The sequence below is a fragment of the Diadema antillarum genome, unplaced genomic scaffold (assembly GCF_040938485.1).
Source record: "Diadema antillarum isolate AM-2024a unplaced genomic scaffold, OU_Dant_1.0 seq00002073_RagTag, whole genome shotgun sequence".
NCBI classification, from domain to species: Eukaryota; Metazoa; Echinodermata; class Echinoidea; order Diadematoida; family Diadematidae; genus Diadema; species Diadema antillarum.
In genome coordinates this window covers 10,081-27,521 of record NW_027272720.1, presented here as the reverse complement: position 1 = coordinate 27,521, position 17,441 = coordinate 10,081, and the positions used below count along the sequence as shown (strand labels likewise).

Genomic DNA, 17,441 nt, shown 5'->3' with positions numbered 1-17,441 from the left:
GGCGGGCTTTACATTTCATATGGAATCGTTACTCTGCCTTTTCTACTTGCTATTTATGAATTCCCCTAGTTTTTGGCGTTTTGCACATCAGAAAGAGACCAACGTAAAGATACAATTCTCTTTTTTGTATAGGAATTGTATATGTCTTGTTTGTATGTATGCCAATAATTCATCATTAAACACCCTGTATATCACTATACACATGTACATTGCGAAAGGAACTGAGCCGTATAATGCGTCATAAGAGGGAACATTGAGATCTGGTATGCAACGTTTAGAATTTCTTAAACAGCTTTTCTGATCACATTGCTTGCTATAAAGTCCAAACTGAGATTTTTTTTTTAAAACTGTAATATGTAGAATGTTGTGAAATAAAGTCATCTTTGCTCAGTAACGCCTGAAATAGACGAGGGATAAAAATGATGGAAGATTTCTGACTTCCCTGTGGCCTGTGACTATATTAGTTTAAGCCTTTGTGAGTTTGTCGGTTGGTGTACTCTGCTAAATGCCTTCGTTATCATAAAACTGAAGAAGATAATCTCTCGCTTAATACACCTCACCAACATAGCAAGATTTTGTAAAGGAGATTTGTTTCATGACATGGTTGTCATACGGAGCCTCTTTGAAATATTTCACCATAATTTTCAGTGCTCTACGTCTGATCAGATATTGCAAGAAAAATTGTGAGCGCGTCATACTGAAAAAATGGTTCCTTGCGTGGGGTCACAAAACATGAAACAATGTGCATGGTTATACATTGCACTTATCCGCTGTCCTTTTCTTACGGATCGTTCCATCTCATGTGGTATAGGGTGGGCCTTATGGTCATAGCGTATAGACTTAATATGATTTTGACAGATGGCAACTAGCAAAAAGAGAGAGGCGTTTCCCCGCCATTTGGATCAGTCAACGGTGCTCTTTTAGATGGATAATTCGTATTTCAGCGAAGAATATGTTAAAAAGTCGTTCGTTAAGAAATCCCATTCTAATATTATATTTACATGTATTTAAACAAAAAGATTACAGGAGATCAGCAAAAATTTCGGGATATAGAATCCCCCCTCCCCCCCCCCCAAAAAAAAAAGAAAAGAAAAGGAGAGAAGATATGAAGTGTAAACAAGTTTAGGGAATCAGATAAACTAAGAAGTCTTTGTCGATTATCGTTGAGCAGCTTTCCTTTGGGTTTGTACACACAAGATTACCAATTTTCACTTTTCTACCGATTTTTTGTTTTTACTTATTATATATTTTAATTTAGACAAGTTGTTGGTATAAAGTGCATGCCTGTTTACAGAGTAACATGCTTCTTGTAAGCGGATAGGGCCTTTTTGAGGGAAAGAGAGAAATTAGAATTATTAAAATGTTTTGTATCAAACAAATTCAGAGCTGGTCAACTTCTAAATCACAGAGCTCCCAATCAATTATACTCTCTAAATCTATTCAGTTCAAAACTGTTCTTATGTGTCCAATTTAATTCCCAAATTTTCATTGATGTACTCCGATTTCTACAAAAACTTTAAGGACTTATTGATAACATGAATACAAATTACCCTTTCTCGAGTGAGAGAGACACTGTTTTGCAATCGATCAATCAATCAGTCTATATATATATATATAGGCCTATATATCTAGTGCGAGAAAGAAATCACCTCTACAACAGCTTTTTGACTTCTCCTGAATTAATTAGAGTTATAACTCTCTGCCCCAAAAAAGGAACATGCGCATAAAGGGTTGAAAGGTTGGTCCATCGGGTACTAGTATTCGAGCTTGGGTCTGCCTGAACCGCTATGACGTCTCCGTGGCCGAGCAGTTTAAGGCGTTGGCGTTCCATGCCAAAGACCCGGGTTCGATTCCCAATTTTTCAGCTCTTGTGCATTTCCGAGAAGGAGGAACAGTAAGAGGAATAATGATGTCAAAGCTACGCACCGATTTCTCCTTCCTTATATATCACAATTGTTATACAAAAATGTTAAATTGACAGATTTTAATGGGCCGAATGGGCTACCAGAGAAGAGTTTGTGTCAAGCCTTGATATTGATATATATATATATATATATATATATATATATATATATATATATATATATATACAGTGTATATATTTATTATTTATATATACATGTATTATATATGTATAATCCACTTGCACATGGCTATTGAGACTATAAACTGTGTCTTTTCTCTTTTCCTCCCCCGGATAACAGTGTAGAGACGACACAGAGTGTGACCGATATCCTAGCCACGGTGTACGCTGATGGAACAATCCACTACATCCAGCCACATAATATCAAAGCCCAGTGTGCCATGGATGTCTCCAGGTATCCATACGACGAACAGGTGAATACATGTATCGACCCTTTCAACGCGGGAACACATTTGGGTCTTTCAAAGATAAAAATGTATAGTGATTTTAAAATCACTTAAAGAATAACACGGTATAGGGATCGGACAAAGTCACCAGACCTGACCCTCTTGCTTGACTCTAATACAGATGTAATTCCACTTTCAAATGCCATTTTGATTTGATTTGATTTAATTTAATTTAACTTAACGTTTCTGGAACTTTCTTATGACAATGATTTTACCCCCCCCCCCCCCCCCCCCAAAAAAAAAAAAAAAAAAAAATATATATATATATTATACAAAATATGAAACTTATGGTCCATTGTCCCCGCCGAACGAGTTCGAGCAGGGGACTATGAAACGGGCTCCGTACGTGTGTGTGTCCGTGTGTGTGTCCGTGTGTCCGTGTGTGGGCCCGTGTGTGATCAAAATGTTCAATTTGCTACTTCTCTGTCATTTATGAGCCAATTTTTATTCTGTTTGCTTTATATGATAGCCCTACATGGGAGCTTTGAAGCTTCTAGACAGAATTTCAGTTGTGACCTTTGACCTTGACCTTTGACCTATAATGTACATTTTGCTACAAAATGCTACTCCTTCGCCATTTCTAACCCGATTTCGATTCCGTTTGCTTTATGTGATGGCACTACGTGAGGGCTTCAAAACTTCTACACAGAATTTTGACCTTTGACTTCTTTGACCTTTGACCTTGATTTTTTACCTGTATTGTACATTTTGCTACAAAATGCTACTCCTTCACCATTTCTAACCCGATTTCGATTCCGTTTGCTTTATGTGATGTCACTACGTGAGGGTTTCAAAACTTCTACACAGAATTTTGACCTTTGACTTCTTTGACCTTTGACCTTTATTTTTGACCTGTATTGTACATTTTGCTACAAAATGCTACTCCTTCGCCATTTCTAACCTGATTTCGATTCCGTTTGCTTTATGTGATGGCACTAGGTGAGGGCTTCAAAACTTCTACACAGAATTTTGACATTTGACTTCTTTGACCTTTGACCTTTCGATTTTTGACCTATAATGTACATTTTTGCTACAAAACATGCTACTCCTTCGCCATTTCTAACCCGATTTCGATTCCGTTTGCTTTATGTGATGGCACTACGTGAGGGCTTCAAAACTTCTACACAGAATTTTGACCTTTGACTTCTTTGACCTTTGACCTTGATTTTTGACCTGTATTGTACATTTTGCTACAAAATGCTACTCCTTCGCCATTTCTAACCCGATTTCGATTCCGTTTGCTTTATGTGATGGCACTAGGTGAGGGCTTCAAAACTTCTACACAGAATTTTGACCTTTGACTTCTTTGACCTTTGACCTTGATTTTTGACCTACATTTTATTGTACATTGGCTACAAAATGCTACTCCTTCGCCATTTCTAACCCGATTTCGATTCCGTTTGCTTTATGTGATGGCACTAGGTGAGGGCTTCAAAACTTCTACACAGAATTTTGACCTTTGACTTCTTTGACCTTTGACCTTTATTTTTGACCTATATTGTACATTTTGCTACAAAATGCTACTTCCGGTGGGGACATATATTACGCACCGCGTAATTTCTGCTTTTCCTTGTTTTGATTTTGTGATACAAATCATTCTGATATGATACAAGTTCTTGAATTATATTTTCTGTCACAGAATGTTTCATAGTATTACAGGGGTTGACACTTCAGCATAGCTTGAAAGTGTGGCAACAATAAATAAATCAATTCTCAAATTCTTGTCGAATGCGCGCCCATTTAAAAAATGTAGGAAGATGACCTCAAGAAATTTGCCGTTTGTTTTTTTTTTCTTTTCTTTTGACATGTGCATCGCAACGAAACATTAATAGCGCATGGTATAGAAGATGAAAAAATACTACTGAAAATTAGCAATTGGATTACAACAATAATGACATGATCAGTAAGCATGTGACATGTTGCAATGATAATCTAAATATGCGAAAACATGGATGAACACAAAATATCTAAAATACCAGAAGATAAGTGACATAATGCCACAGTTGAAAACATGACCACGTGTTTTGTTAGTACTCATACTCATACTAAACAATTAAAAGAATTAAAAAAAAGAAATCAAACTAATTGCAAAGTATTTTTTTTTTTTTCGAATTAGGTACAGTATTGCATTCTCCGCAGTAATTCAATTTTGATGAAATATTATCGGGGTTTGGAATTGTCATCTTTCAATCATATTCTATTTACTATATATTATAGAAAAAGAAAATACAATTCCGTTTCGTCATTTCAATTGTATTGTTTATGTGTAGCTTCCATTAAACTTTCCACAGTTCTTTAAGTATCACATCTTTTCACTATTTTTTTAAAGATTTGTTTCTACATTTTGGGATTAAAGTATCAAGGAAAGAGACCAATCACATTTGAATTTCAACAAAACCAACATTTGTCATCGAGCTGCGTTCTCCAATTCTCAAATTCCTCAATATCTTTTCCCCCAATTGACTCATCTGAATACTTAAACTAGCATGTCATAACCTCCGCAGTCGCTCTTTTCTATATTCACAATACAATCCAACAACATCAGAGATGGAACAGCACAGAATTATCAATTGCTGTTGCAAGTCTGTCCTAACAAACAAACAAATAAACAAACAAACGAACAGTGAGTTTTTGCGGACCTATATTCAATTTGTTTTCACTTTTTCTTTGATTATTATCAATTTGCGTCTGCAGCACAATGTCTTATTTATTGCCTTTGTATGTGAAGTTTCCATGAAGATTTTCCTAATTCCATGCATCTAATCTTTTGGTCAAATTTATTTGTATTGAAAAAGGAATGATTTTGTTGCATAACTCACTGTCAATTCCATCAGATGCAGCTGAAAAGTTTACCAAGGTAGTAGGAGTCGACACTGTAAGAAGTATAAAGTTCTTAGAGTTTTATAGGACTTTATTAACAAGCTACATGTATTTACATTTTATTTCATGAACATAAAAGCTTTCATTCAGCAGCCTAGACCCTTTGCTTTGACCCTGCAAACCTATCGCTTCCTTTGAATGTTTAGGGCAAAATTCTCAGCTGTCGTGAAAATGGGTTTTCTATCATAACCTAAGTGCATTCAATTTCCGTACTTAAATGGGTGTTATACTCACTTGCAGCTATTTACACCAAGCGTTTGTTTTGTTTTGATTTTTGCTTTGCTTTGCTTTGTTTGTTTTGTTTTTGAGGATGTCGTGACGTTTTTCTACGAGGGTTTGTATCTCTCTGAATCGTTTACAGTACATTATTATGTATTTATTTGCAGACATGTGAGCTAATATGGGGCTCGTGGGCACACCACACTGAAAACATCGCGCTCATAGTTGACAAGTTGGCTGGCTTCGACGAGATCCTCGACAATAAAAACTGGGATGTGATCGACTACAAGCTCGAACTGAATCGTAAAAAGTATCCGTGCTGTGCAGAATCTTACGATCAGATCAAAGGCACCGTCGTGATCGCCCGCAAGAACTCGAGCTCCCTCATCGGACCAGCCGTCATCACTGCCTGGCTGATCCTTGTCGTCTTCATCCTGAGGCCCGAGGGATCGGGGGAAAGAGTCATCTTCGGCGGGATCGTGTTCATCGCCCTGGTCGTCCAGGCAATGGCGCTGAGCAGCGAGGTGCCAGCGTACATGACCACTCGGCTCGGTCGGTATCTACTGGCGAGCATGGTTCTCACTGCCATCATCACGCTAATCAACGCAGTGCTGTTCAGCTTCTATCGGCGGGACAGTCCTTTGCCATCAAAGGTGGGTTGTCTCTCGCATTGGCATACCGTAATGTATACCAGTAGACCATAATTTTTCATGCCTCTGCATTGACAAAAGCAGTATATGTATTATGCAATTGATCTCAAAACTGTTTCATACACGCTCTATGAATAATTCTTACATGTTGTGCAAATCACACATACACACAAATTATGCATGTCTGATATGTAAAATTAACACAACATTGTTTTTCTTCCGACATTGTTGTCTTTGACAGGATATACAGGAGGCTCCAGCCAACCAGGATCGACGTCGATTCTTCCTGATCATCAATCTTGGCCTCCTGTTCATCTCCACGATCCTTCTGGCGATAATCACGGGCGCCCTCTTTTCCTGAGCTTATGCCATGATGATACCGTGGGAGTTTACAGGTGTATCTTGTGTCTGATTCTTCCATTGTGTGTACGAGCTATCTTCCATTTCACTATGCATTACTAACATTTATTATGATGTGTGTAATTAGCCAATTTAGATTAGTTTCTCCATTGACACATAAATATTCTATGCATAAAAGTAAGTGCATGGGTCACGCTGTGTTTCCTATAGGTATATATAGGTAAGATGTTATGTACCAGCAATCAATAAAATAGTGAGAGCTGTTTTGTCTCATCTGTGGATAAGCCACATGTTTTCAACATTGAGGTCCCTGGTTTGAGTTTCCTTACAGTACCGGGTGTGCCTGGGGGCACTTCATGAAGCACTTAGGGCTGATACATTTGCTGACAAAATTGCTCTCAGCCAATCAGATACCGTACAAGGAATTCAGTGGCCTATATCAGTTTGTCAATAGGAAAAAAATAAATAAATCTTGACAATATGCTTCATGAAATGCCCCCCTGACCTTTGACATGACACTTTAGCTCATAGCCTAGTCCTTTGAAAGGGACTGTGGGAGCCTGTGAGTACATGTATATTATTATAGAGTGTGTGTATAGCACACAGTGCTTCCTAATGGGCCACTTATATCATTATTCATATTCAGAATTGACTGTAGATTCAAGCGAACATGTAGACCTGCATGGTGCGTATCTCTGTGAACTTATGACTGATAATTTGACAAAAGCAAACACGCACACACAGTGACATAAAGATAAGAAACGAGACAAAGTACTATGTAGTAGAAATATCTGACATCAAACATTAAACATCTTGTACTACTATTACTTCAAGATATATGCTCATTTTATCAATGTATTTATTCCATCTTTGTCAGGCTACCTTCTCTCATCTCAATACAGTGCACTCCCGTTACAACGAACACGGTTATAACGAAGTAAAACTTCTGGTCCCAAAATTATCGCCATTAATGTCTATGGTACAAAATTCGCTTCTAACGAACACGGTTATAGAGAAATATTCGTTATAACAAAGTCTTTTCCGAGCCCCACGGACAAAGAAAAAAAGAAGAAATGTGATCCATTATAACGAAATGTGGATCGCTTTCGAAAATACGTAGCGGAACAAGCATGGGCAAACGCTTCACATCACGGTGTGTTCGCTCTGTGTGTCACGGACAGTTTCTGTCAATTTTATGCTCTCTTCAATGTAATATCCAAGCGAAATTTAAAAGGTACAGTGTACCATCCCGTTTCACATAGCTGCACAGTGTAAGATGAGTATTCAACAAACAGAATATGATATATGCGTGGTTTCCTTGTTTTGATTATATTGTATTTGTTCGGTTATAACGAAAGAAAACTGCCCGTCCCGAGCATTTCATTATAACGGGAGTGCACTGTACAGAACTGTCAGTAGAGATACAGGGTGCTCCCATTACAATGAACAAAACTGTAGTGCATAAAATAATTTTTTAAAAACAAAGTAAGAATTCAGGTACCAAAATCATCATTACATGTATTAAGTTTGAGGCAAAATTTCCTTAGATTATGTAATGAATTTCAATACAACGAAAGAAAATTGCAAGTCCCAAGGACATAATGGGAGTCACCTGTTGATGCTACTTTTGTTTGAAGAAGTGTGAACATGCAAAACTATCACATTGCTCAGTTCAAAATATGGTACAGTGTACATATGTAGTGTCTTTCCACTACACAGATTGTGCAAGTCATACCTGTTTTAGACGCACACATTATGTGTGCATTCAGGATTCTATGGATAGTGATTGTGGTAAAATTGCTACAGTATTCAATCTTTCCATATTGTCAAAGAAAAAAATGCATCTCAGTGGTTTTCAAAGAAATTATTGTAATATTTTCATTTTATTTACTGTTTGCTTTGACTGCGTTTGCAATTCTTGGTTGATTTAAAGCAGTGTCTAATTGCTGTACACTAATTTTTATCCACCAACATACCAGTCCTACATGATGCCATCACCTAACAGTTCAAAAGTACATATCAAAGTCTTTTCTAGCACCATATGTTTACACAATCATTTATAAATACAAATACAGTGTACATTAATATTACATATACAGTAAAGATTCAACAGTCAAAACTTGGCATACAGGAACAGTTATCAGTCAATGTGAACCTATCAAGTAATGCATTTGATGCACCAATTTACATATTCACTAACCTGATAATTATGTGGTTCATAATTATGTGGTTCATAATTATGTAGTTCTTTTTGAAAAACATTGAAAAAAGGGTAAAAATATGGTTCTATAATTGCATATAGAGTACAGTGTATTTGATGATTTGATATCTATCTCCTTTTTTTCTTATTTAGACAGTAAGTATGATTATAATCTGCATCCATTAATTTTTAAGCATGTAAGCAATAAGAGATATGGCATACATACTTCAGAACTTGCTATCATTACATTTAGTATGATGATTTGTGATATAAGCCAGTCAATGTTAATCACTCAAGGTTGTTTGTGTGTTTTGATGCATAGCGCCACCTGTGGCAGGTGTAAAGAGAGTTCTGGTGTATACTGCTTTCAGGAATAATGTGCCTTATCTTGGTTGGCTGGAATTGCTGTGAATAAAGTGAATATTTCATCCAAATGAACCTCAACTAGTGTCTTTCTTCATTTGTGACCGAACATAATAAATGAAAATGCTGATTATGTAATTTCATGATTTAATTGCAAGCAGAATTACAGTAATGATTGATATTATGATTACTGTTTTCTGCCGAGTTCAAAGTTCCATCAATGAATACAAAAAGCATCAAGCCTTTAGTAGTTTATAGTAATGTTTGCATGATGATACTAAAAGGACATCACATTTACACACATTTTGTTCACTTCTTAGAACAAACAGCGTGTTTATTAAAAAGGAATCTCTGATAACAAAAGGTAAAGGTTATACAGTGTATGCTCCTATGTGTTTGTCTGTCTTCTGGAATATTGTAATACGCAAATTTTGATTTTTAAAAGTCCCAGTATGGGAATGGTGACAAAATCACACTTAGAATCACAGTAATTTGGTTTAAAAATTATGATTATTCAAAATTCAATGATGAAATTGCACTTGAGAGTGAAAAGATGAATGCACCATGCAGGATTTGAACTCCAAACCCAACAAATCCAAAGCTTTGCCCACTATACCTTGGAGCTCACTCTACTCTTCTTCTATTAAAAAACACAAAACAAACCCCCAAAACCAAACTTAGTAAGTAATAGTACATTACAGTTCATATAAGACAGGTTCTATGGATGATTTACATATTGTGTTGTGGATGTGTCTGTGAAGGGTACTTCACTGGAGGAAATGAAAGCATTCGTTGAATTTAACAAGGAGTCATAAGCAAGTAAAATGTCACACCTCATTACAATCCTAACATGACTGTAGTTCTTCTAGACCACCTCAACACACACCTGTATATACATGTATACTTAATGTATACTGATGTGAACCTACCAAAGCATTCATCTATTGCATCACAGATTCTATCAAAAGTGTGTATGCAAAGACTCATAAAATTGGTTGTGACAGCTTTCGCAGGGCCTATCTAATCAATGCCTAGTCTGCCTCGCCTACTTCATGTTCATATCTTAGACTAAGCATCTTCCTCAGTGGTTGAGGTACGGAACATTTCCCCAAGTTCCTTGCTTGAAAAAAATTATTGGTAACATTCAAATAAAGTTTTTGAGCTTTCTAACTAATATGACAGCCAAATGTCAGCAACAGCGCTTGTCAGAAACGCACAAAAAATGTGATATCTTGATAGGGAAAATGTAATCAAGTTACAACATTTTGCAAGAAGACATGCTACAAGTTATAATACTATAAAAATAGTTGCTTCACACATGTATAATAAAAGGTTATATGCTATAGAATTAAATAATTCCATGAGAAAAGGTGAGTGTGTGCCACTGCACGGCATGTCACCTCTGTTCTGCACTCTGTCCCTCAAATTTGTCTGTTTTGGCTATTTCTGTCACCGGCTTTTGCAGTGAGTCTCCACACTCTAAATCTTGTGAAGAGTTTCCGGCCAACACTACATTCAGAGTGTTTTCCTTGTTCCCAACCTCCCCCGCTCCTCCATTGGATCGTTCATTTCTGCCGTCACGGAATGACTCTCCTCTCGTGGGATCGGTGCCAGTGGAGAGCGCCCTCTCGCAAATTCCACTGGTCTCCTTCGGCTCGGCGAGGCTGTCGGACTTCACTGGGCACTCCAGGGACAGTCCTAGTTCCATGGCACACACTGCCGCAGCAGCCTGCTCTGCATTCTTCTTGCTCTTCTCCCTATAGAGGGCGACATGTGAGACATTGTGGCCTGAATTCTTGATGGAAGAGGATTGTTTGACCCTTTAATTACTTAAATTAATGGCAAAGAAAGCAGAATTAGGGCTAGGTTCAATACCATATCATGCTCAAGTAAGCTTTGATAAATCCAGTAAATTCAGACAAAGACAATGGGAGAGGTTTCATTACACTTTGACGTAAAATAAGAAAGAAGGTAAAAAAGTTTTGCTCCCGACTCCAAACTGTGCACCTCGTCATTTCTAATTTTCTGTATCATTCCTTTGTCCCCTAAAACATAGCTACATAAAGCATGTTTGTATGTTGCACTGTAAAATAATATGATCATCAGAGTCTTCACCAACAAATATAAGCTTTAAAAGAATAATATTGTTTTGATCAGAAAATAGTGAAACAGTTCATTTTTCTAGTAGTCATTAAGACTGAATATAGGCTAATTTTTTGTTTATCTACCAAAGAAAATGGTATGGTGCAGTTGAGGCATGTACAGTGTGTGCCATCCACTCACTAGTCATGTGACAAAGGGACTATCAGTCATGTGACCAAATCACTGTGAAATGTTGACTCACCATACACTAGAGGTATACTGGATGCAGTTCATCGTGACGACAGACTTGTACACTCGCATCGCAGGTTCTTCTTCCTGTCGAAGCAAAAAGAAGAAAGAATTCCTCAGACTCAATTACAAATTTCATCTGGTTTTACTGTCAGATTAAGAAGAACTAGAAATGTCGCTTTGGCGACTGGTATGCCTCCGCCATAATGCATGATTTTCCAAATAGGTCTAGATCATAGAGATGTATACTAATAATATACTAGAGCGCGGACTGCGTGTGGCGCGTACGCAGTGCTCGTGTGCCGAGATGAAGAGGCCGCGCGCCATCTTTGTCCGGGCAAAAACAAGCATCGGTCCGGGCAGCGCAGTAGTGGTGGACACGTGAACACGTATACAACAAGCGCTCAAACACGTATTGCCTTTCAGCAAAAAGACGAGGGGGTCGGAGATGAGAGAAGGAAACAACTCAAAAATTTAAGTTGCTAGCAATCTCTTATTGTGAGTGGTAAAGAAAATGAAAATATAAAAAAATTACTTTATTCTCAACGAGGTAATACTTTCAAGCCGACCAACACGACCATGGTCCATGCAATACAAAGGGTTCTCTTGGTCTCTAGACTGCCGGATGCCCCTTGTGATACAGTATACTGCGTCAATTTTTGTATTTGTATTTTTTTTTTTTTGCAGTTATATTTTTTTTTCTGTATGAGGGGACTGCATTCTATAGTCCTATCTGTGTATACGAGTGTTTCATTGTATTTTTTTTTTCTGGTGGTGGTGGAAATGAAATAAATCATTTTTATAAGTACGTGTAGGCATATTGGTTCCATGACATATTGATGTTCAAGCTCGAAATGCTAATGTTGAAGCTTACATAAACCCTAACCCAAATCATAACACCCACGGTGACCCTAATCCTAATCCTCACCCTGCCTTTCTTACAAGAACCAAAAGCCCAATCAGACCCATGATGGTAATTCTACTTTCAGAAAGATATCAATGCCGGAGCATATGTCCTGTCACCAGGCATATAATTACGTATTCTGAGCTTTTCTCACACTATCTTAGTGAAATTAACTGCTGGTATAGCAAAGGGTGGAGGAACGATTTTTTTTTTTTTTTTTTTTTTTGGGGGGGGAAGGCTCAATGGCCAAATAGGGCACTTAGAAATGAGCACTTTTTTAACTTAAAAAGGGGAGTTTCCTTTTTTTTTGAAATGGGGCAAATGCCCCCTCCCCCGTTCCGTCGACCTTGCATAAAGTTATGTACTGTATTAGCTATCTATATTATAGTAGCAATAGATCGAGAATAGCTGAGGGAGGGCGGAGTGCCCCTGACGAATTTTGCAAGACCTTTTCTTTTCTTTTTCCTTCTTTTTTTTTTTGCCTTGAATCAATCTGTTTAACACACACTATAAATGTAATTTTAGTTACTTGTGAAAGGAATCTCCGCTCCCCTTCTTTTCTCCTGTTTCTACATCCAAAAGCAGCACATGAACCAGGCATTTTGCAACATAGATCTATGCTACTTTAAGTAGAATTTGCGAATTTAAGAACATTTTTCGATTTCCAAACTCCGATGGAGACCTTGGCATAGATGCCAGCCTACTGCCGTTGCATCCCGTCGTCGATCTCCCTGAATGCTCCGTAGCGCTACACGTTATCGGTACGGTCGCTAGTCGAAATTTGCCCGGACCAAAATGGCGAACGCCTCCTTCTATCGGTCACAGGGATTTTACGGAGTCCGCCCTCTAGTGTTCTTAGTATACATCTCTATGGTCTAGATAGTACATGTGGACAATGTGTGATTACATTTTCACAAAATTGGCAAAATATTGAAATGACAAGTTTGTCACAAATGTGTTGAATGTTCACCTTCCTTGACCTAGGTTTAATTGGATGAATAGGAGAGCATGTATCTAGGGATTTAAGGACTTTAACTTGACTTTGACCCATTCATACATTTAGGCATTGAGTAATTTTCAAGGTACAGGTGTGGAGAAAAAAGTGCAATTTCTGAATTGAATAGTAAATTGTTACCATTTTCATCTGGCCCTTGACCTTAAAATTCATAAGATAATCACTTTCAGGTAGAACATGCATAATATGTACTTAAGTTTCAAGATTGAGCCACTTCCGAGATATGGAGGAAAAAGTTAGTTCAGCACTTTCACTTGATCTTTGACCTTTTGACCTTTGAGGCAAAAAAAGAAGAAAAAAAAAACTTTCCAGAGAATTTCTATTAGGTTACACATGCATACACCAAGTGTAAAAAAAAATAACCCTGCTGGCATTGCATGAATATGAGGGAAATAGTAAAATTTTGAAGTGTTGCACTTGACCTTTGACCCCTGACCTTTGACCCCATGAACCCTACATTCTCTAGATAATCACTTCCAGTCAGTACATGTATATACTATGTTCCATGAAGATACCTTGAACAATTTTCCAAGGTACGGAGAAAAAAAATAAGTTTTAATATTTTTACTTGACCTTTTGACCTTTGACCTTTGACCTCATGACCCAAACTTTCACCAGAGAATCTTAATTGGGTAATACAAGTATACACTAAGTTTCAAGCAAATATCTTCAAGCATTCAATAGATATGGTGGAAATAGTGAAATTTTATGTATTTGACCCTGACCTTTTGACCTTTGACCTTTGACCTCATGACCCAAACTTCCACCAGAGAATCTTAATTGGGTAATACACGTATACACTAAGTTTCAAGAAAATATCTTCAGGCATTCAATAGATATGGTGGAAATAGTGAAATTTTATGTATTTGACCTTGACCTTTTGACCTTTGACCTTGAGCATGTGCACCCAAAAGTTGATAGGCACAACTTCACCCCCTAATACACATACATGCCAAGTTTCATTAGGATACCTCAACAGGTTTTGATAGTTACCTTGTCCACAAAATTCATTACGGACGGACGGAAGGACGGACGGACGGACGGACGGAAGGACGGACGGATGGACAACCCGAAAACATAATGCCTCCGGCACCACTTTGTGGCGGAGGCATAAAAAGAACTAGATTCTACTTGTTGTTTGTCATTTCAATTGATAAATGCACCAAACTGCATGTACTTTTGCAAAACACAAATGACTTGATCAAATAAGAACAATTTCAAATTCAGTAAGTATAGCTAAAAACAATTTTCATCTACGTGCAAACCCTATATACCTTTGTATACAACACAAACTACTGCATTACTATTATGATCTGTATGAGTATTCACCATGCATGTGATTTCTATTTCATTGCTTGTTTTTTGCTGAACACCTTGAAAAGAGAAATGGCATGCAACTTTCTCCAAGCAGTCTATATTTGTGCCAGGTAAAGGTTCAGATTTTGAAATTTGTCATATACATAGCTTATACACATTACACATACCACAAGGTCTGCAGTACTGGTACTGCTTTGTAAATAACAATGCAACTGGGTCTCATTGTGACAATGCTAGATAATACTTGTTCCACCTTATCGGGAGTGACACAACATTGTCTTCATGCACTATATATTTTGTGAATCACATCAAAGGATTTCCTACTGTCACATTATCCAGAAGATCAGCAATAGCATAATCATGATATACAACGTTACATCAAAGTTACACAAATTACAATACAGGGGAAACTCGGTATAACGAACACTGCTATAACGAGATATTGGTTATAACGAGGAAATTTTCTTGGTCCCAAATTTCCTTCCACACAAGTCTATGTAAAATGCTACTCTTATAGCGAGATCGGCTATAACGAAATAACTGCTATAACGAGATAAATTTTGTGACTTCCAAACAAAGAAAAACATAGTAAATCAAACCTGCTATAGCGAAGTCCGGACGATTTTGAAAAAAATTAACCAAAATCTACATAAATAAAGGACCATAATGACTAAGTTTCATTGAAAAAGACCCTCCCAACTCGCCACAATCGATTTTTTAGCATCACTAATTTTGAATCGTAACCGTTCGATTTCTGTACGCCGGCGAGAAAGATCACGTGACAGCGTGACGTTTCATCCTCACATTGCTTTTTGCTTGGAGCGTCAGCTGGCTCGGGGGAGCCCTGCTTGAGCAACGGTGATACGGGCCAAGCAAGCGGTAGTAGCGTACCGCTCAACAGTCTCTGACCACACAGCGGATGCACGCGGCATGATCTACTGCTTCATTAAAAAAATGCCGATGTGTCAAGTGTTAGGGTGTTGTCAATACTTCAACTTTACTAGTAAGTCTTCAAATTGAAGAAATATTTCGATTTTAAATTGATATCTATCCACGATACTACCTTTCCATGATCCTGAATGCTACAACACGCAGCCCGATTACGCTGTGTGTATTGGGCTGCTGGTCGTAGTTACCGGCGCGGCGCGGCGGCGGTACCAAGCTGGCGCTGACGTTTCTTCCTCGGTTCAAGTTACATGTATACTGTCGTATTTTATCACCGTCAGACACACTTTTCAACAGTCTCGGACAACAAAAGAGGCAATAATTCTGACATTGACAGACTGATTTCAGATTGTTCACTCTCAGAAGTCGAAAAAACGATCGCGGATTGTGATAGCACTTGGCAGCAGCAGACGTAAATGTATGCCTGCACAGCCCGACAACAGCTAATGCATTGTAAGTGATGGGGTGGACACTAATAAGTACGGCAGTATTATAATACATACATATTTCAATTTAAACGAAAATGTTATAGCATTGCAACTATTTTACATTAATCTTTGAAGATTTTATATAGATATATAACGAAGATTATTTGAATAAAGGAATACAGCGTTTGGCAACAGCACTCCTAAATCGGTGTACGGTCTCCTGCAGTAGCGCCGACAAGGCACACATGCAGATACCGCCCGCAGTCAGCAGTGCAATGGGAGATCGATGCGTAGCTGGGCTTCGCTCGCGGTGCTCTCAGCTGAGGAAACTGCGCCCGATACGTCACGCGCAATGCATCCTGGGACAGATAGTACGAAGGGCAGCTCGCGACGGATTCGAACATGAAGAATTACCTTATTTTAAAAAAAAATCATAGTAAATGTATCTGATGGTCTTTTCTCGTCGGGAAAAGGGTAATAGGTTCATGAAATATTGTTCTTTACACACGAAACGGCTGATAATCGTCCGGACTTCCCCTTTAAGCAAAATGCTTTCGGTAAAGCTTTACTTCGCCTGTGCTAGAGCTATCATCTTCCGAGATTGTAAAGCTTGATGCGCCAAAAACTGTCTTGTACACACATAATCATTTTCTTCAGTGCACTCCAGCTAGCACTGCATGTTGTACGTGTGAAGTGTATGTGTGCACGCACACTGGTACATGCAGAAAATGTGGTGGGACGGCCATATGTGTACATGACATCATCATGACGTTTAGCAGGTGTGAGGCAATCGGATGCTGTGATTGGCCTTCTACTTAGGGAATTCCCCGTCTTCACACACACGCAGTCATAATGTACATACAGAATGTGTCACATACACACACAGCATTGTGCAGACCATATTCAAGCTTTCCACACAACACACACCCATACGATAACCACATACCAATCCACAGACGATCTTGATACAATCGCAAGCTATACAAATTTACAAATTCACACATCTACAATTAATAAGAAACACATTCTTGATATTGGATTTCCTTGGCGAAAAACATCTTCTTGCCCATAAAGGTGAGTAATTCCCTTGCACACAATATCAAGTTATCAGTATTGATTGACATATGATGGGTAGTCCCACATGTGCAAATTAATGTCTTTATTTTATGCCTTCTTTTATGCCTACTGATATAACGAGATATCGGCTATAACGAGGAAAATGACTCGGTCCCGACCATCTCGTTATATCGAGTTTCCACTGTATAAAACAACTAATTTCCAGATATCATAAAACTGCTATGATATGAAAAGACTTGGTAAAGCTGTATTGCCTCCAAGCTGAAGTCAGCTGAACATTTTTGTATATGACATGGGTCATTCAAATACCAGTCAGTGATTGGATTAAAAGTGATCATGTAACAGCAGACCATTTTTTATGTTACCTCATCTATCTATGGGC

At 38.0% G+C, this 17,441-nt stretch overlaps 2 protein-coding genes across 3 annotated transcripts in view; one reads left to right on the top strand and one right to left on the bottom strand.

Moving 5' to 3' along the window:
* Window positions 1–9,090, top strand: part of LOC139713832 (neuronal acetylcholine receptor subunit alpha-6-like) — a 28,009-nt gene extending 18,919 nt beyond the window's left edge. For both annotated transcript variants that reach the window (XM_071625539.1, XM_071625538.1), the window contains exons 6-8: window positions 2,205–2,337; window positions 5,637–6,122; window positions 6,361–9,090. In XM_071625539.1, the coding sequence (XP_071481640.1) occupies window positions 2,205–2,337; window positions 5,637–6,122; window positions 6,361–6,480 (739 nt within the window). In that variant the 3' untranslated portion in view covers window positions 6,481–9,090. The remainder of the gene's footprint in view (window positions 1–2,204; window positions 2,338–5,636; window positions 6,123–6,360) is intronic.
* A 1,309-nt stretch (window positions 9,091–10,399) lies between these two features.
* Window positions 10,400–11,448, bottom strand: LOC139713830 (uncharacterized). The gene is made up of 2 exons (XM_071625535.1): window positions 11,387–11,448; window positions 10,400–10,799 (listed from the first exon to the last, which is right to left on the bottom strand). Exons 1-2 carry the CDS (start codon window positions 11,443–11,445, stop codon window positions 10,439–10,441), a joined length of 420 nt encoding a protein of 139 aa, XP_071481636.1. The 5' UTR covers window positions 11,446–11,448; the 3' UTR covers window positions 10,400–10,438.
* Between the last annotated feature and the right edge of the window lie 5,993 nt (window positions 11,449–17,441).